Source organism: Nematostella vectensis, chromosome 12 (genome assembly GCF_932526225.1).
Source record: "Nematostella vectensis chromosome 12, jaNemVect1.1, whole genome shotgun sequence".
Lineage (NCBI taxonomy): Eukaryota > Metazoa > Cnidaria > Anthozoa > Actiniaria > Edwardsiidae > Nematostella > Nematostella vectensis.
In genome coordinates this window covers 11,718,883-11,733,286 of record NC_064045.1, presented here as the reverse complement: position 1 = coordinate 11,733,286, position 14,404 = coordinate 11,718,883, and the positions used below count along the sequence as shown (strand labels likewise).

The 14,404-nt window shown below is 38.6% G+C and overlaps 2 protein-coding genes across 2 annotated transcripts; both read left to right on the top strand.

Moving 5' to 3' along the window:
- Positions 1-799: 799 nt before the first annotated feature.
- LOC116603905 lies at positions 800-7,754 on the top strand. Its single transcript, XM_048719362.1, has 8 exons — positions 800-1,198; positions 1,728-1,848; positions 2,049-2,219; positions 2,301-2,362; positions 2,887-2,963; positions 3,321-3,421; positions 6,033-6,098; positions 6,649-7,754. The coding sequence occupies exons 1-8, from the start codon at positions 908-910 to the stop codon at positions 6,720-6,722; spliced, it is 963 nt and encodes a 320-aa protein (XP_048575319.1). The 5' UTR covers positions 800-907; the 3' UTR covers positions 6,723-7,754.
- A 587-nt stretch (positions 7,755-8,341) lies between these two features.
- On the top strand, positions 8,342-11,870 carry LOC5520660. The gene is made up of 7 exons (XM_048719366.1): positions 8,342-8,758; positions 9,283-9,406; positions 9,607-9,777; positions 9,858-9,919; positions 10,444-10,519; positions 11,114-11,214; positions 11,806-11,870. The coding sequence occupies exons 1-6, from the start codon at positions 8,468-8,470 to the stop codon at positions 11,125-11,127; spliced, it is 738 nt and encodes a 245-aa protein (XP_048575323.1). The 5' UTR covers positions 8,342-8,467; the 3' UTR covers positions 11,128-11,214; positions 11,806-11,870.
- Positions 11,871-14,404: the final 2,534 nt, after the last annotated feature.

Here is a 14,404-nt window from a genome sequence, read left to right as displayed (position 1 = left end):
GTGATTAGTGACACAACTATTAGTGACCCGCTAACCGCAAAAAGTCCTGAATAGCTTCGCTATCCACGACTTGAAAATGGAAGGGAGACTGATGTTGGAGTCCATGGTTGTATTATTTACTTTTTGCGTGTTTCATACAAGCAATGTATATATTTCTGCCTTGTAAAGTTAATAAAATATTAGTATCAGCACCACAGGGAGTCTGTTGTAATTTTTGGGATTTGATTCTTTTTTAATCATTTTTTATTAGAATTTTGTTTTGGTTGAAGTTTTTGCCGGTATCTATTTTTCGGGGGGTTGGGGGAAGGGCATGTAATATATTGTAAACGGCTTGAAAAATACTTTCTGTGAAAGTTTTTAGCAGAAGCTAATATGTCGGGATTAATCAGTTCAACTTGCGAGGCAAGAAATCATGTTTGTTTTTATTTAATGTCTATTTGTTTGATATCCATGATATCAAATGATATGATATGATATCACTGCGGGTGAAACATGAATTCTCCGAGAGCGACCTTATATGAAAGTTAACATATGCTGTTTGCAAAAGCTTTCACGGATCTTTCAGTTGCCAGAGTTAATCCTCCTTTATAATCTAATCTCTCTGTGTCCACTGCAAGAGTTCGTAAACACCAACAGTGCAATGCGAAAGTATTTTGGACATTGATTGTTATTGACACATCTGGCTCGTTGGTGTAATCTCCAACAGCCAATCACAGTGAGTGTGAGAACAAAGGGATCTATTTTAATTAAAATACACAATATGACCCTGTTGTACAATGAATGGGCGCGAAAACTTGCCATTATTGTAGCTATCTGTCTTTCTATTGGAATGATATGAGAAGTCATCGCAAAAACAAACTATTATTCCAGTCTGTTTAGGGATGAGGATAGGTTTATAAAAACGAAGATGCACAAACTTCTGGTAAACCTGGTATTTTTTCACTTGTCAGTGATCGCTAAGGCTGATAAATGTGATCAGCAACAGTTGACCAAATATGGCTTTTATTTGAAGAACCACAAATACGACGCGAAAAAAGTCTCCAATCTTCTGGAGTGTTTGAAACTCTGTATCACTGATCCGAAGTGTATAACTATCAACTTCATCTTGTTTGACAAGGAATGCGAGTTGAATAAGGATAGTGGAATGGGATGGGGGTTGGTGAAGCTACCACACTCAATCCACGGCATTCTCAAAAAGGTGAAAAGAAAGGATTACATCCAAATTTTCTGTTGCGCGACCTCGGCGATTCCAAAATTCGTGTTTCGTTTGGAAATAGCGCGTAGTTAGACACAAACTTTGGGGGCGGTTTGTCTTGTTTTGATTGTTTGGTTTGATTGACTACGCGCTTAATTTCCAAACGAAGAAAGGAATTTTGGATTCTGGCAGGTAGCGCAACAACGAATTTGGCTATAAGAGCCTCGGTTGAATAGAGGAGATATTGAAGAACATTTATTGCGCGTTCATATATTTGGTATGGGCCTTAAATATCTGTGTGTGCTCAACGATTTATTTTGGGGTTTGTTTGTTTAATCATTTTATGCAAAAAAATACGACAAAAAGGGATTAAAAGTGTAAAAATTTGTTTAATTCTTATTTTTAATATCGAATTTAATGTCGTAAGCTAGTGAATAATAAAAAAAAATATTATGCAAATTTGAAAATCAGCAGCCGTGTAGGACTCCATAATAATATATTAAAACTTGTTTTTGTTACTCATTGTTTGAAGGAAAAGAAAGCGTCTTCGTGCAACCAACTAAAGAAATCCTACCCTCTTTTGAAGTCCGGTTATTATGACGTCATCGTCAATGGAAAAGAGAGGAATGTGTACTGTGACATGGACAACTTTGGTAAGTTAACTACAAGACGGAAAGACAGACGAGGACAGACGAGCGGATACGAAGAGGCAGGGTAACAGCTAGAAGGAGAAACAACAGACGAAAGAAAAAACTGTGACGGACAGACAGGACTAGATTAACAGACAGTCAGACATATAAATCAGGTGGAATACCGAAAACAGTCTTCTTAAATGTTTTTACACATTTTCCAGGTGGTGGATGGAGTCTGGTGGTGTCGATCAGTAAATCAAGCCACGCCCATTTACAAAGCTTCGAGATAGATTGCCAAGACGTTTTGAAGTGTGTGCCATTTCCTGAATCTCCCTTCCCGGCCAAGAAGCTTTCAGATGAGGACATCCGAGCATTGGCGAGTGACGGTGAAGGTATAGATCAAGCGAGAAGATTTTTTTTCTTTTATTTTTTTCGATATGATTTTCTTAGTAGAGTCCTCTTGTCTTCTATAGGAACCTTTCGTGTTGATGTTGTTAACGGGCCGGCGACCAATAATATTTCAGTTTTCTATCAGGTAAGTGGTCCAATGCCAATCACGCCGCCACGTTACCCTCAGAACTCCGGACCATACACTCCGAACCTGACCCCACCATCGGCAAACTCAAATGAGTGAAATACATGGTCTCAACCAAATTTGAAAAAAATAGAGAGGCGGACTTCAGTTATCTAGTCACTTAAAGTTTTATTGTAAGAAGATCATTTTACACCTAGACAATAGCAAAGGTGTTGCTAATTCATATTCTAAAAAAATACTTGGTCTAGCTCCTGTTTTTCAAGGGGAGAGATGAGGGACTGCGGATATTACATAGAGGATCTTTAGTCTGTTTGGCATTAGTCTTTGCCTGTATAACCTTTGTAAATAGATGTACAAATATATATTTTGGGTTGTTAAGTTTCTATTCTTGGCGTTCTGGGTATAGAAATTTACAGGATAAAGGATTTTTATGGTGATAAGTTTTTGTCCCACATTTTCTCTATAAGTATGCCCATTCAACCCCTGGATTTTTATCCTCATGTTTTTTTTTTTTTGTAACATAGATTCCTTATGGAGCTCAAAACTTTAACTCCGCCTGCAGTGGGGCTACATGCACGGGAACTGGTTGTGTTGACGCTGAGTATGTGAAACGCAAATTAAAACACATACATATGAACAACAATAGCAAGAAAATACATCTAAAACCATAATAATAATAAAGTATTGATAGTCTACACATCTGCAGCATCAAAACCAACAGCAAAATCAATATTTAAAACAACGGCTATAACAAACGCCAAAACAATTTAGAAATAACAAATGCAGACGGAACAGTTTCCTTGAAACGGACAGCAACAACAATAATAAACAACAAATATCGACGACGACAACGACCTATCAACGACATGGCGAAAAGATTCGCCATGATTGATTGTTTCATGATTGATTATTTTTCCTCGTCGTCTATAAAACTTGACTACATCTATTTCAATCTTAGATGCCCACGAGTAATCATTTCCCACTCGCATCCTTATGTGTGGGAGTCAAATTGCAGAGGAATCGACGTTGGATATTTACTCGCTGGCCTCCAGCATAAAGGTGAGTCAAATATGAAATCTCATTACTAAGTATAAGACTTTAGGGGTGATCGGACAGGACTTTATGTCCTTGGTCCCCTCTAGGGCCCTGAAGCCCTAGAGGGGAGCAAGGACATAAAGTCATGACCAAGAACATAAAGTCATGTTTTACGATATCGATCCCGATAATTTTCAGGTCCAAAAACTATTTTTTTTCTTGAATAATTTCCCTTTTGATAATAGCTTTTCATATTTGCAACCATTTGAACTTTTCTTGGATTTATTTCGTAAAATCAATTCTATATTTAGCCACGATCTTCATCAAAAGAAAGTGGGACACTTACCCCCACCCCACCCCCTGATATTTCTTAAACGCTTTTTTTTTTTGGCTTAAAAATGAGCAAGTAGAGCAGTGAGCAGATCATGTATTCTCCAACATTGAGGAAGGGTTGGAGAGGGTCTCGTTACTTTCAGCCTAGACTGTAGCTTTTCAAATATTTCGGGCCTGAGAATTCTCAGGTGTATTGATAAACAACCACCTGAATATGGAGTCACTGGGAAGTGTTCATTGGTTTAACGTGGCTGTAGCAAAAGCTGCGTACATTAGGAGCTGGTGCACTGGGGGCATGCCCCCTCCCCCAATATTAACAAACATTATAGGGAAATGGCCAGTAGGGGTTAGCTTGCGCCCCTATATTTTGTGTTTCTGCATTGTCCCCCCCCCCCCCAAAAAAAAAAAAATATATATTTCGAGGTCTGCTTCACTCTGAATTTGGGAATAAGTCCCCTTCACTTTTCCGAGCGCATCTACAATGAGAGAGAAGCTGTCCTGTTCGTAAAGTGAAGGAACACAATTAGACTAGACTAGCTAAGAGTGGGGTACTAAAATTATTATACATATCATATAAGAGAGTCTTGAGATCCCGAAACAAAATCACCCCAGGTTCCACACTAAATAGCGCATTAGCCTGTTAGCAATCACGAAACAGAGAAGGATTGAAGTATCACACCTTATAAACAAGTTTATGAAAGGACAAATTCGACTGGTAGTCCTTAGGGAATGAATCAAATGGGCATAGAGTTTAAACGAACGAACTTTGAAGCGAAACCTTTCATTCAGATAGCTATTTATCGAATGTGGCTCGAATTATTATTGCCAATAAGGCAGGAATGACGTTGAATCACAGTCATCAAAAAATTCGACTACGGCCGCCATGTTTGTTTTTGACATGGTTTAGAAAACCGCTGACAATAATTCGCGGACTTTTTCCCTTAAACGCCGTTTTGATTGGCCAAGAGTTGTGATATTAGAAGAGTTATGATTGGCTATGAGTCACGCTTGAGCCGACGATTTGTGATTAGTGACACAACCAAGCTCGACCGCAAAAAGTCCTGAATACTTTCGCTATCCACGACTTAAAAATGGAAGGGAGACTGTTGTTGGAGTCCATGGTTGTATTATTTACTTTTTGCGTGTTTCATACAAGCAATGTACTTATTTCTGCCTTGTAAAGTTAATAAAGTATTTGTATCAGCACCACAGGGAGTCTGGTGTATTTTTTAGGATTTGATTTTTTCTATCATTTTTTTATTAGAGTTTTGTTTGGTTGAAGTTTTTGCCGGTATCTATTTTTCTGGGGGTTGGGGGGGGGGGGGGGGGGGCATGTAATATATTGTAAACGGCTTCAAAAATACTTTCTGTGAAAGTTTTTAGCAGAAGCTAATATATCGGGATTAATCAGTTCAACTTGCGAGGCAAGAAATCATGTTTGTTTTTATTTAATGTCTATTTGTTTGATATCCTTGATATCAAATGATATGATATGATATCACTGCGGGTGAAACATGAATTCTCCGAGAGCGACCTTATTTGAAAGTTAACATATGCTGTTTGCAAAAGCTTTCGCGGATATTTCAGTTGCCAGAGTTACTCCCCCTTTATAATCTAATCTCTCTGTGTCCACTGCAAGAGTTCGTAAACACCAACAGTGCAATGTGAAAGTATTTTGGACATTGATTGTTATTGACATATCTTTCTCATTGGTGTAATCTCCAACAGCCAATCAAAGTGAGTGTGAGAACAAAGGGATCTATTAATACACAATATGACCCTGTTGTATAAGGAATGGGCGCGAGAACTTGCCATTATTGTAGCCATCTGTATTTCTGCATTGTCCCCCCCCCCCCAAATATTTCAAGTTCTGCCTCAGCTATGAATTGGGGGATTAGTCCCCTTCACTTTTCCGAGCGGATATTTTTTTACCAGCATTTTTACAGCCCTCTCCCACTTTTGGCACCGGTCTGCCTTTTGCCTTACACTGTAATCATTATTCAAATCAATTTTAATAAGTTATCTCCACCGCGTTTCATCTTACATGGATAACATAATTGTAGTTTTGCTTTACATAAATTCTGTTTACACTTTTATTTGTTCTTTTTATTGTGCTACAAGGCTAAGTAGTTGAAACGGGGCAATTTTGATGAGAGCCGATGTATTTTGACATCGGCTTGAAAAGGGGCGCCAGGCATCGCTTCTAATAATATGTCAGGCGTAGTTTTATGTTTCCTCTCTCCAATTAAGAAAAATAAAATCGCCTGACGCTCAACCTAATCATTTTTTTTCATTTTTCTAGTTTTTGATGGTCGCGACAATGCTGAATGTGGCTCTCACTGGTATTCTTCTAAATATACACATTCTGGTACGGTTAATTGAAATATTTTTGAAAGAATAATCAAAACACATCACAAGAAAATGCAATTCAGGCGTATATATTGGGTTTATTTGTATATGAAACTCCCTTAGCTTCCGTCTAACGTAGTGAGTGAGTAGCCTGATTTTTATCCGGGGCCTGAGGCTGGGGGAAAGGGGGGGGGGGGGTTGGCTGGGGCTGAGCTTTTCTCTAGTCACGCCTCTGGTATCAAAGGTATCAATTCAATCCTCTAGACATCGAGTTGGAATGACCTTATATACTCAAAATGTAGTGGTTTGAAACTGCAGTATTTTTTTTAGATTTTCTACCAAAACCCCTTAAATGAGGCTTCATTTGAACGTGCATCGCGCCTCCCCGATTAATAATATCTAATATTCATTTCAGAATTCACAAACTAGAAGTATTGGTTATTTCGTTCGTCACAGATCAGATCGACCGCTCGCTTTGAAAGGGCTATAAATGGGTTTCAATTTGAACAATCATTGAAAAAAATTACCCGCGAGGGCCTTAACTTATCTCTTTATTATTATTTTTTCAGATGTGCGTGCCCTTTATGGCTACACCACGCCTGGCATCTACTTAAAGAGGGAAGGTGTCCTGTTCGTAAAGTGAACAATTAGACTAGACTGGCTAAGAGTGGGGTACTAAAATATTATAATTATTATATACATATCATATAAGAGAGTCTTGAGACCCCGAAACAAAATTACCCCAGGTTCCCCACTAAATAGCGCTTTAGCAGTCTCGAAACAGAGAAGGATTGAAGTATCACACCTTATAAACAAGTTCATGAAAGGACAAGTTCTGTCCCACTGTAGAGGTAGAGTTTTATTTTTTTATGCACTGCAGGAAACTCTTAGCAGATGGAAGGCAAATTTTCTCTTTAATATTTGACTTTTTTCTTGCATGCATGCTTACTGAATTAGCTCCCACACATTCTTGCTTTTATAATGTAAGTTTCGGAATTTATCCGCAGTTCGCTACGAGTAGCATTGTTTTCAATGTCTCCATGAATAAAATTTCTAGCCTAAACGTCGTCTGCCAAGAGGAGGAATCAGTTTTTTAAATGTCTATAAGCAAAATCACCCAAGGAGGGCTAAAGGGCCCCTTTTCCATAATTGGTATCTGGGTTGACTGGTAGTCCACATGCAATCAATCAGATGGGCATAGAGTTTAAACGAACGGACTTTGAAGCGAAACCTTTCATTCAGATAGTTATTTATCGAATGTGGCTCGATTTATTATAGCCAAAAAGGCAGGAATGACGTTAAATCATAGTCTTAACCATCACCACCTTCAAAGAATTCAACTTCGGTCGCCATGTTTGTTTTTGACATAGTTTGGAAAACCGCTGAAAATAATTCGCGGGCTTTTCCCTAAAACTCCGTTTTGATTGGCCAAGAAATGTGATGTTAGAAGAGTTATGATTGGCTATGGGTTACGCTTGAGTCGACGATTTGTGATTAGTGACACAACCCCGCTAACCGCAAAAAGTCCTGAATAGCTTCGCTATCCACGACTTAAAAATGGAAGGGAGACTGTTGTTGGAGTCCATGGTTGTATTATTTACTTTTTGCGTGTTTCACACAAGCAATGTACTTACTTCTGCCTTGTAAAGTTAATAAAATATTTGTATCAGCACCACAGGGAGTCTGTTGTAATTTTTGGGATTTGATTCTTTTTTAATCATTTTTTATTAGAATTTTGTTTGGGTTGAAGTTTTTGCCGGTATCTATTTTTCTGGGGGTTGGGGGAAGGGCATGTAATATATTGTAAACGGCTTGAAAAATACTTTCTGTGAAAGTTGTTAGCAGAAGCTAATATATCGGGATTAATCAGTTCAACTTGCGAGGCAAGAAATCATGTTTGTTTTTATTTAATGTCTATTTGTTTGATATCCATGATATCAAATGATATGATATGATATCACTGCGGGTGAAACATGAATTCTCCGAGAACGACCTTTTTTGAAAGTTAACATATGCTGTTTGCAAAAGCTTTCGCGGATATTTCAGTTGCCAGAGTTAATCTCCCTTTATAATCTAATCTCTCTGTGTCCACTGCAAGATTTGGTAAACACCAACAGTGCAATGCGAAAGTATTTTGGACATTGATTGTTATTGACACATCTGGCTCATTGGTGTAATCTCCAACAGACAATCACAGTGAGTGTGAAAACAAAGGGATCTATTTTAATTAAAATACACAATATGATCCTGTTATACAATGAATGGGCGCGAGAACTTGCCATTATTGTAGCTATCTGTCTTTCTATTGGAATGATATGAGAAGTCATCGCAAAAACAAGCTTTTATTCCAGTCTGTTTAGGGATGAGGATAGGTTTATAAAAACAAGGATGCACAAACTTCTGGTAAACCTGGTATTTTTTCACTTGTCAGTGATCGCTAAGGCTGATAAATGTGATCAGCAACAGTTGACCAAATCTGGCTTTTATTTGAAGAACCACAAATACGACGCGAAAAAAGTCTCCAATCTTCTGGAGTGTTTGAAACTCTGTATCACTGATCCGAAGTGTATAACTATCAACTTCAGCTTGTTTGACAAGGAATGCGAGTTGAATAATGATAGTGGAATGGGATGGCAGTTGGTGAAGCTACCACACTCAATCCACGGCATTCTCAAAAAGGTGAAAAGAAAGGATTACATCCAAATTTGTTGTTGCGCGACCTCGGCGATTCCAAAATTCGTGTTTCGTTTGGAAATAGCGCGTAGTGAGACACAAACTTTGGGGGCGGTTTGTCTTGTTTTGATTGTTTGGTTTGATTGACTACGCGCTATTCCCAAACGAAGAAAGGAATTTTGGATTCTGGCAGGTAGCGCAACAACGAATTTGGCTATAAGAGGCTCGGTTGAATAGAGAAGATATTGAAGAACATTTATTGCGCGTTCATATATATGGTATGGGCCTTAAATATCTGTGTGTGTGCTCATCAATTTATTTTGGGGTTTATTTGTTTAATCATTTTATGCAAAAAATTCGACCAAAAGGGATTAAAAGTGTAAAAATTGGTTTAATTCTTATTTTTATTATCGAATTTAATGTCGTAAGCTAGTGAATAATAAAAAAAATATTATGCAAATTTGAAAATCAGCAGCCGTGTAGGACTCCATAATAATATATTAAAACTTGTTTTTGTTACTCATTGCTAGAAGGAACGGAAAGCGTCTTCGTGCAACCAACTAAAGAAATCCTTCCCTCTTTTGAAGTACGGTTATTATGACGTCATAGTCAATGGAAAAGAGAGGAATATGTACTGTGACATGGACAACTTTGGTAAGTTAACTACAAGACGGAAAGACAGACGAGGACAGACGAGCGGATACGAAGGGGCAGGGTAACAGCTAGAAGGAGAAACAACAGACGAAAGAGAGAACTGTGACGGACAGAAAGGACTAGATTAACGGACAGTCAGACAAATAAATCAGGTGGAATACCGAAAACGGTCTTCTTAAATGTTGTTACACATTTTCCAGGTGGTGGATGGAGTCTGGTGGTGTCGATCAGTAAATCAAGCCACGCCCATTTACAAAGCTTCGAGATAGATTGCCAAGACGTTTTGAAGTGTGTGCCATTTCCTGAATCTCCCTTCCCGGCCAAGAAGCTTTCAGATGAAGACATCCGAGTATTGGCGAGTGACGGTGAAGGTGTAGATCAAGCGAGAAGAGTTTTTTCTTTTCTTTTTTTCGATATGATTTTCTTAGTGGAGTCCTCTTGTCTTCTATAGGAACCTTTCGTGTTGATGTTGTTAACGGGCCGGCGACCAATAATATTTCAGTTTTCTATCAGGTAAGTGGTCCAATGCCAATCACGCCGCCACGTTACCCTCAGAACTCCGGACCATACACTCCGAACTTTACCCTACCATCGGCAAACTCAAATGAGTGAAATACATGGTCTCAACCAAATATGAAAAAAATAGAGAGGCGGACTTCAGTTATCTAGTCACTTAAAATTTTCTTGTAAGAAGATCATTTTACACCTAGACAATAGCAAAGGTGTTGCTAATTCATATTCTCAGAAAATACCTGGTCTAGCTCCTGTTTTTCAAGGGGAGAGATGAGAGACTGCGGATATTACATAGAAGATCTTCAGTCTGTTTGGCATAAGTCTTTGCCTGTATAACTTTTGTAAATAGACGTACAAATCTATATTTTGGGGTGTTAAGTTTCTTTCTTTGGCGTTCTAGGTATAGAAAATTCGCAGGGTAACGGATTTTTATGGTGATAAGTTTTTGTCCCACATTTCCTTTATAAGTATGCCCATTCAACCCCTCGATTTTTATCCGCATGTTTTCTTTTTTTGTAACATAGATTCCTTCTGGAGCTCAAAACTTTAACTCCTCCTGCAGTGGGGCTACTGCACGGGAACTGGTTGTGTTGACGCTGAGTATGTGAAACGCAAATTAAAACACATACATATGAACAACAATAGCAAGAAAATACATCTAAAACCATAATAATAATAACGTATTGATAGTCTTCACACCTGCAGCATCAAAACCAACAGCAAAATCAGCATTTAAAGCAACGGCTATAACAGACGCTACAACAATTTAGAAATAACAAATGCAGAGAGACGGAACAGTTTCCTTGAAGCGGACAGCAACAACAATAATGAACAATAAATGTCGACGACGACAACCTATCAACGACATGGCGAAAACATTCGCCATTCGCCCCATGACAGGTTCTCCAATAGGGTTCTGGATTCCGGATTCCATGTGGGTTTTTTCTCGTGGATTCCGGATTCCAGCAGCATGGATTCCGGATTCCATATCTCATTTTTTCATGGATTCCGGATTCCATATCTCATTTTTTCATCGATTCCGGATTCCATATCTCATTTTTTCATGGATTCCGGATCCCATATCTCATTTTTTCATGGATTCCGGATTCCGGATTACCTGTCATGGGGCGACGCCATGATTGATTATTTTTCCTCGTCGTCTATAAAACTTGACTACATCTATTTCAATCTTAGATGCCCACGAATAATCATTTCCCACTCGCTTCCTAATGTGTGGGAGTCGAATTGCAAAGGAATCGACGTTGGATATTTACTCGCTGGCCTCAACCATAAAGGTGAGTCAAATATTAAATATCATCACTTAGTATAAGACTTTAGAGGTAATTGGACATGACTTCAGGGCTCTAGAGGGGAGCAAGGACATAAAGTCATGACCAAGAACATAAAGTCATGTTTTACGATGTCGATCCCGATAATTTTCTGGTCCAAAAACTTTTTTTCTTGAATAATGTCCCTTTTGATAATAGCTTTTCATATTTGCAACCAATTGAACTTTTCTTGGATTTATTTCGTAAAATCAATTCTATATTTAGCCACGATCTTCATCAAAAGAAAGTAGGACACTTATCCCCACCCAACCCCCTTGATATTTCTTAAACGCTTTTTTTTTCGGCTTAAAAATGAGCAAGTAGAGCAGTGAGCGGATCATGTATTCTCCAACATTGAGGAAGGGTTGGAGAGGCTCCCATTACTTTCAGCTAGACTGTAGCTTTTCAAATATTTCGGGCCTGAGAGCCGTTGTATTTTGACAGCGGCTTGAAAAGGGGCGCCTGGCGTCAGGCGTAGTTTTATGTTTCCTCTCTCCAATTAAGAAGAATAAAATCCCCTGACGCTCAACCTAATCACTTTATTTTTCATTTTTCTAGTTTTCGATGGTCGCGACAATGCTGAATGTGGCTCTAAATAGTATTCTTCTAAATATACATTTCCTGGTACGGTAAATTCAAATATTTTTGAAAGAATAAATAAACACATCACAAAAAAAATGCAATTCAGGCATATATATTGGGTTTATTTGGATATGAAGCTCCCTTAGCTTCCGTCTAACGTAGTGAGTGAGTAGCCTGATTTTCATCCGGGGCCTGAGGCTGGGGGAAAGGGGGGTGGCTGGCTGGGGCTGAGCTTTTCTCTAGACACGCCTCTGGTATCAAAGGTATCAATTCAATCCGCTTGTTATAGACATTGAGTTGGAATGGCCTCATATACGTAAAATGTAGTGGTTTGAAACTGCAGTATTTTTTTAGATTTTCTACTAAAATCCCTTAAATGAGGCTTCATTTGTACGTGCATCGCGCCTCCCCGATTAATAATATCTAATATACATTTCAGAATTCACAAACTAGAAGTATTGGTTACTTCGTTCGTCACAGATCAGATCGACCGCTCGCTTTGAAAGGGCTATAAATGGGTTTCAATTTGAACAATCATTGAAAACAATTACCTGCGAGGGCCTAAACGTATCTCTTTATTATTATTTTTAGGTTCGCGCTCCCTGTATGGCCACACCACGCCTGGCATCTACTTAAAGAGAGAAGGTGTCCTGTTCGTAAAGTGAACAATTAGACTAGACTGACTAAGAGTGGGATATTAAAATATTATATATCTATCGCATAAGAGAGTAGTCTTGAGATCCCGAACCAAAATCACCCCAGTTTCCACACTAAATAGCGCATTAGCAATCTCGAAACAGAGAAGGGAATATCACCTCATAAACAAGTTCATGAAAGGACATCAAATTATGTCCCACTGTAGAGGTAGAGCTCATCTTTGATATGTTGTGCTTTGCGGAAACTCTTAGCAGATCCTTTAGCCTGCCTGTAGGCCTTTAGATGCTGTTTTCTGCTTTAGATGCTGTTTTCGGCTTTAAATGCTGTTTTCGGCATTAGATGCTGTTTTCGACTTTAGATGCTGTTTCCGACTTTAAATGCTGTTTTCAGCATTAGATGCTGTTTTCGACTTTAGATGCTGTTTTCGACTTTAAATGCTGTTTTCGGCATTAGATGCTGTTTTCGGCTTTAGATGCTGTTTACGACTTCAGATGCTGTTTTCGGCATTAAATGCTGTTTTCGGCTTTAGATGCTGTTTTCGACTTTAGATGCTGTTTCCGACTTTAGATGCTGTTTTCGTCTTTAGATGCTGTTTTCGTCTTTAGATGCTGTTTTCGGCATTAGATGCTGTTTTCGGCTTTAAATGCTGTTTTCTGCTTTAGATGCTGTTTTCGGCATTAGATGCTGTTTTCGGCTTTAAATGCTGTTTTCGTCTTTAGATGCTGTTTTCGGCATTAGATGCTGTTTTCGGCTTTAAATGCTGTTTTCGACTTTAGATGCTGTTTTCGACTTTAGATGCTGTTTTCGACTTTAGATGCTGTTTTCGACTTTAGATGCTGTTTTCGTCTTTAAATGCTGTTTTCGGCATTAAATGCTGTTTTCGGCTTTAGATGCTGTTTTCGACTTTAGATGCTGTTTCCGACTTTAGATGCTGTTTTCGTCTTTAGATGCTGTTTTCGTCTTTAGATGCTGTTTTCGGCATTAGATGCTGTTTTCGGCTTTAAATGCTGTTTTCTGCTTTAGATGCTGTTTTCGGCATTAGATGCTGTTTTCGGCTTTAAATGCTGTTTTCTGCTTTAGATGCTGTTTTCGGCATTAGATTCTGTTTTCGGCATTAGATGCTGTTTTCGGCATTAGATGCTGTTTTCGGCATTAGATGCTGTTTTCGGCTTTAAATGCTGTTTTCGGCATTAGATGCTGTTTTCGACTTTAGATGCTGTTTTCGACTTTAGATGCTGTTTTCGGCTTTAGATGCTGTTTTCGGCATTAGATGCTGTTTTCGGCATTAGATGCTGTTTTCGACTTTAGATGCTGTTTTCGGCATTAGATGCTGTTTTCGGCATTAGATGCTGTTTTCGACTTTAGATGCTGTTTTCGGCATTAGATGCTGTTTTCGGCATTAGATGCTGTTTTCGGCTTTAAATGCTGTTTTCTGCTTTAGATGCTGTTTTCGGCTTAATGCTGTTTTCTGCTTTAGATGCTGTTTTCGGCATTAGATGCTGTTTTCGGCATTAGATTCTGTTTTCTGCTTTAGATGCTGTTTTCGGCATTAGATGCTGTTTTCGGCTTTAAATGCTGTTTTCTGCTTTAGATGCTGTTTTCGGCATTAGATGCTGTTTTCGGCATTAGATTCTGTTTTCGGCATTAGATGCTGTTTTCGGCATTAGATGCTGTTTTCGGCATTAGATTCTGTTTTCTGCTTTAGATGCTGTTTTCGGCATTAGATGCTGTTTTCGGCTTTAAATGCTGTTTTCTGCTTTAGATGCTGTTTTCGGCATTAGATGCTGTTTTCGGCATTAGATGCTGTTTTCGGCATTAGATGCTGTTTTCGACTTTAGATGCTGTTTTCGACTTTAAATGCTGTTTTCGGCATTAGATGCTGTTTTCGGCATTAGATGCTGTTTTCGGCATTAGATGC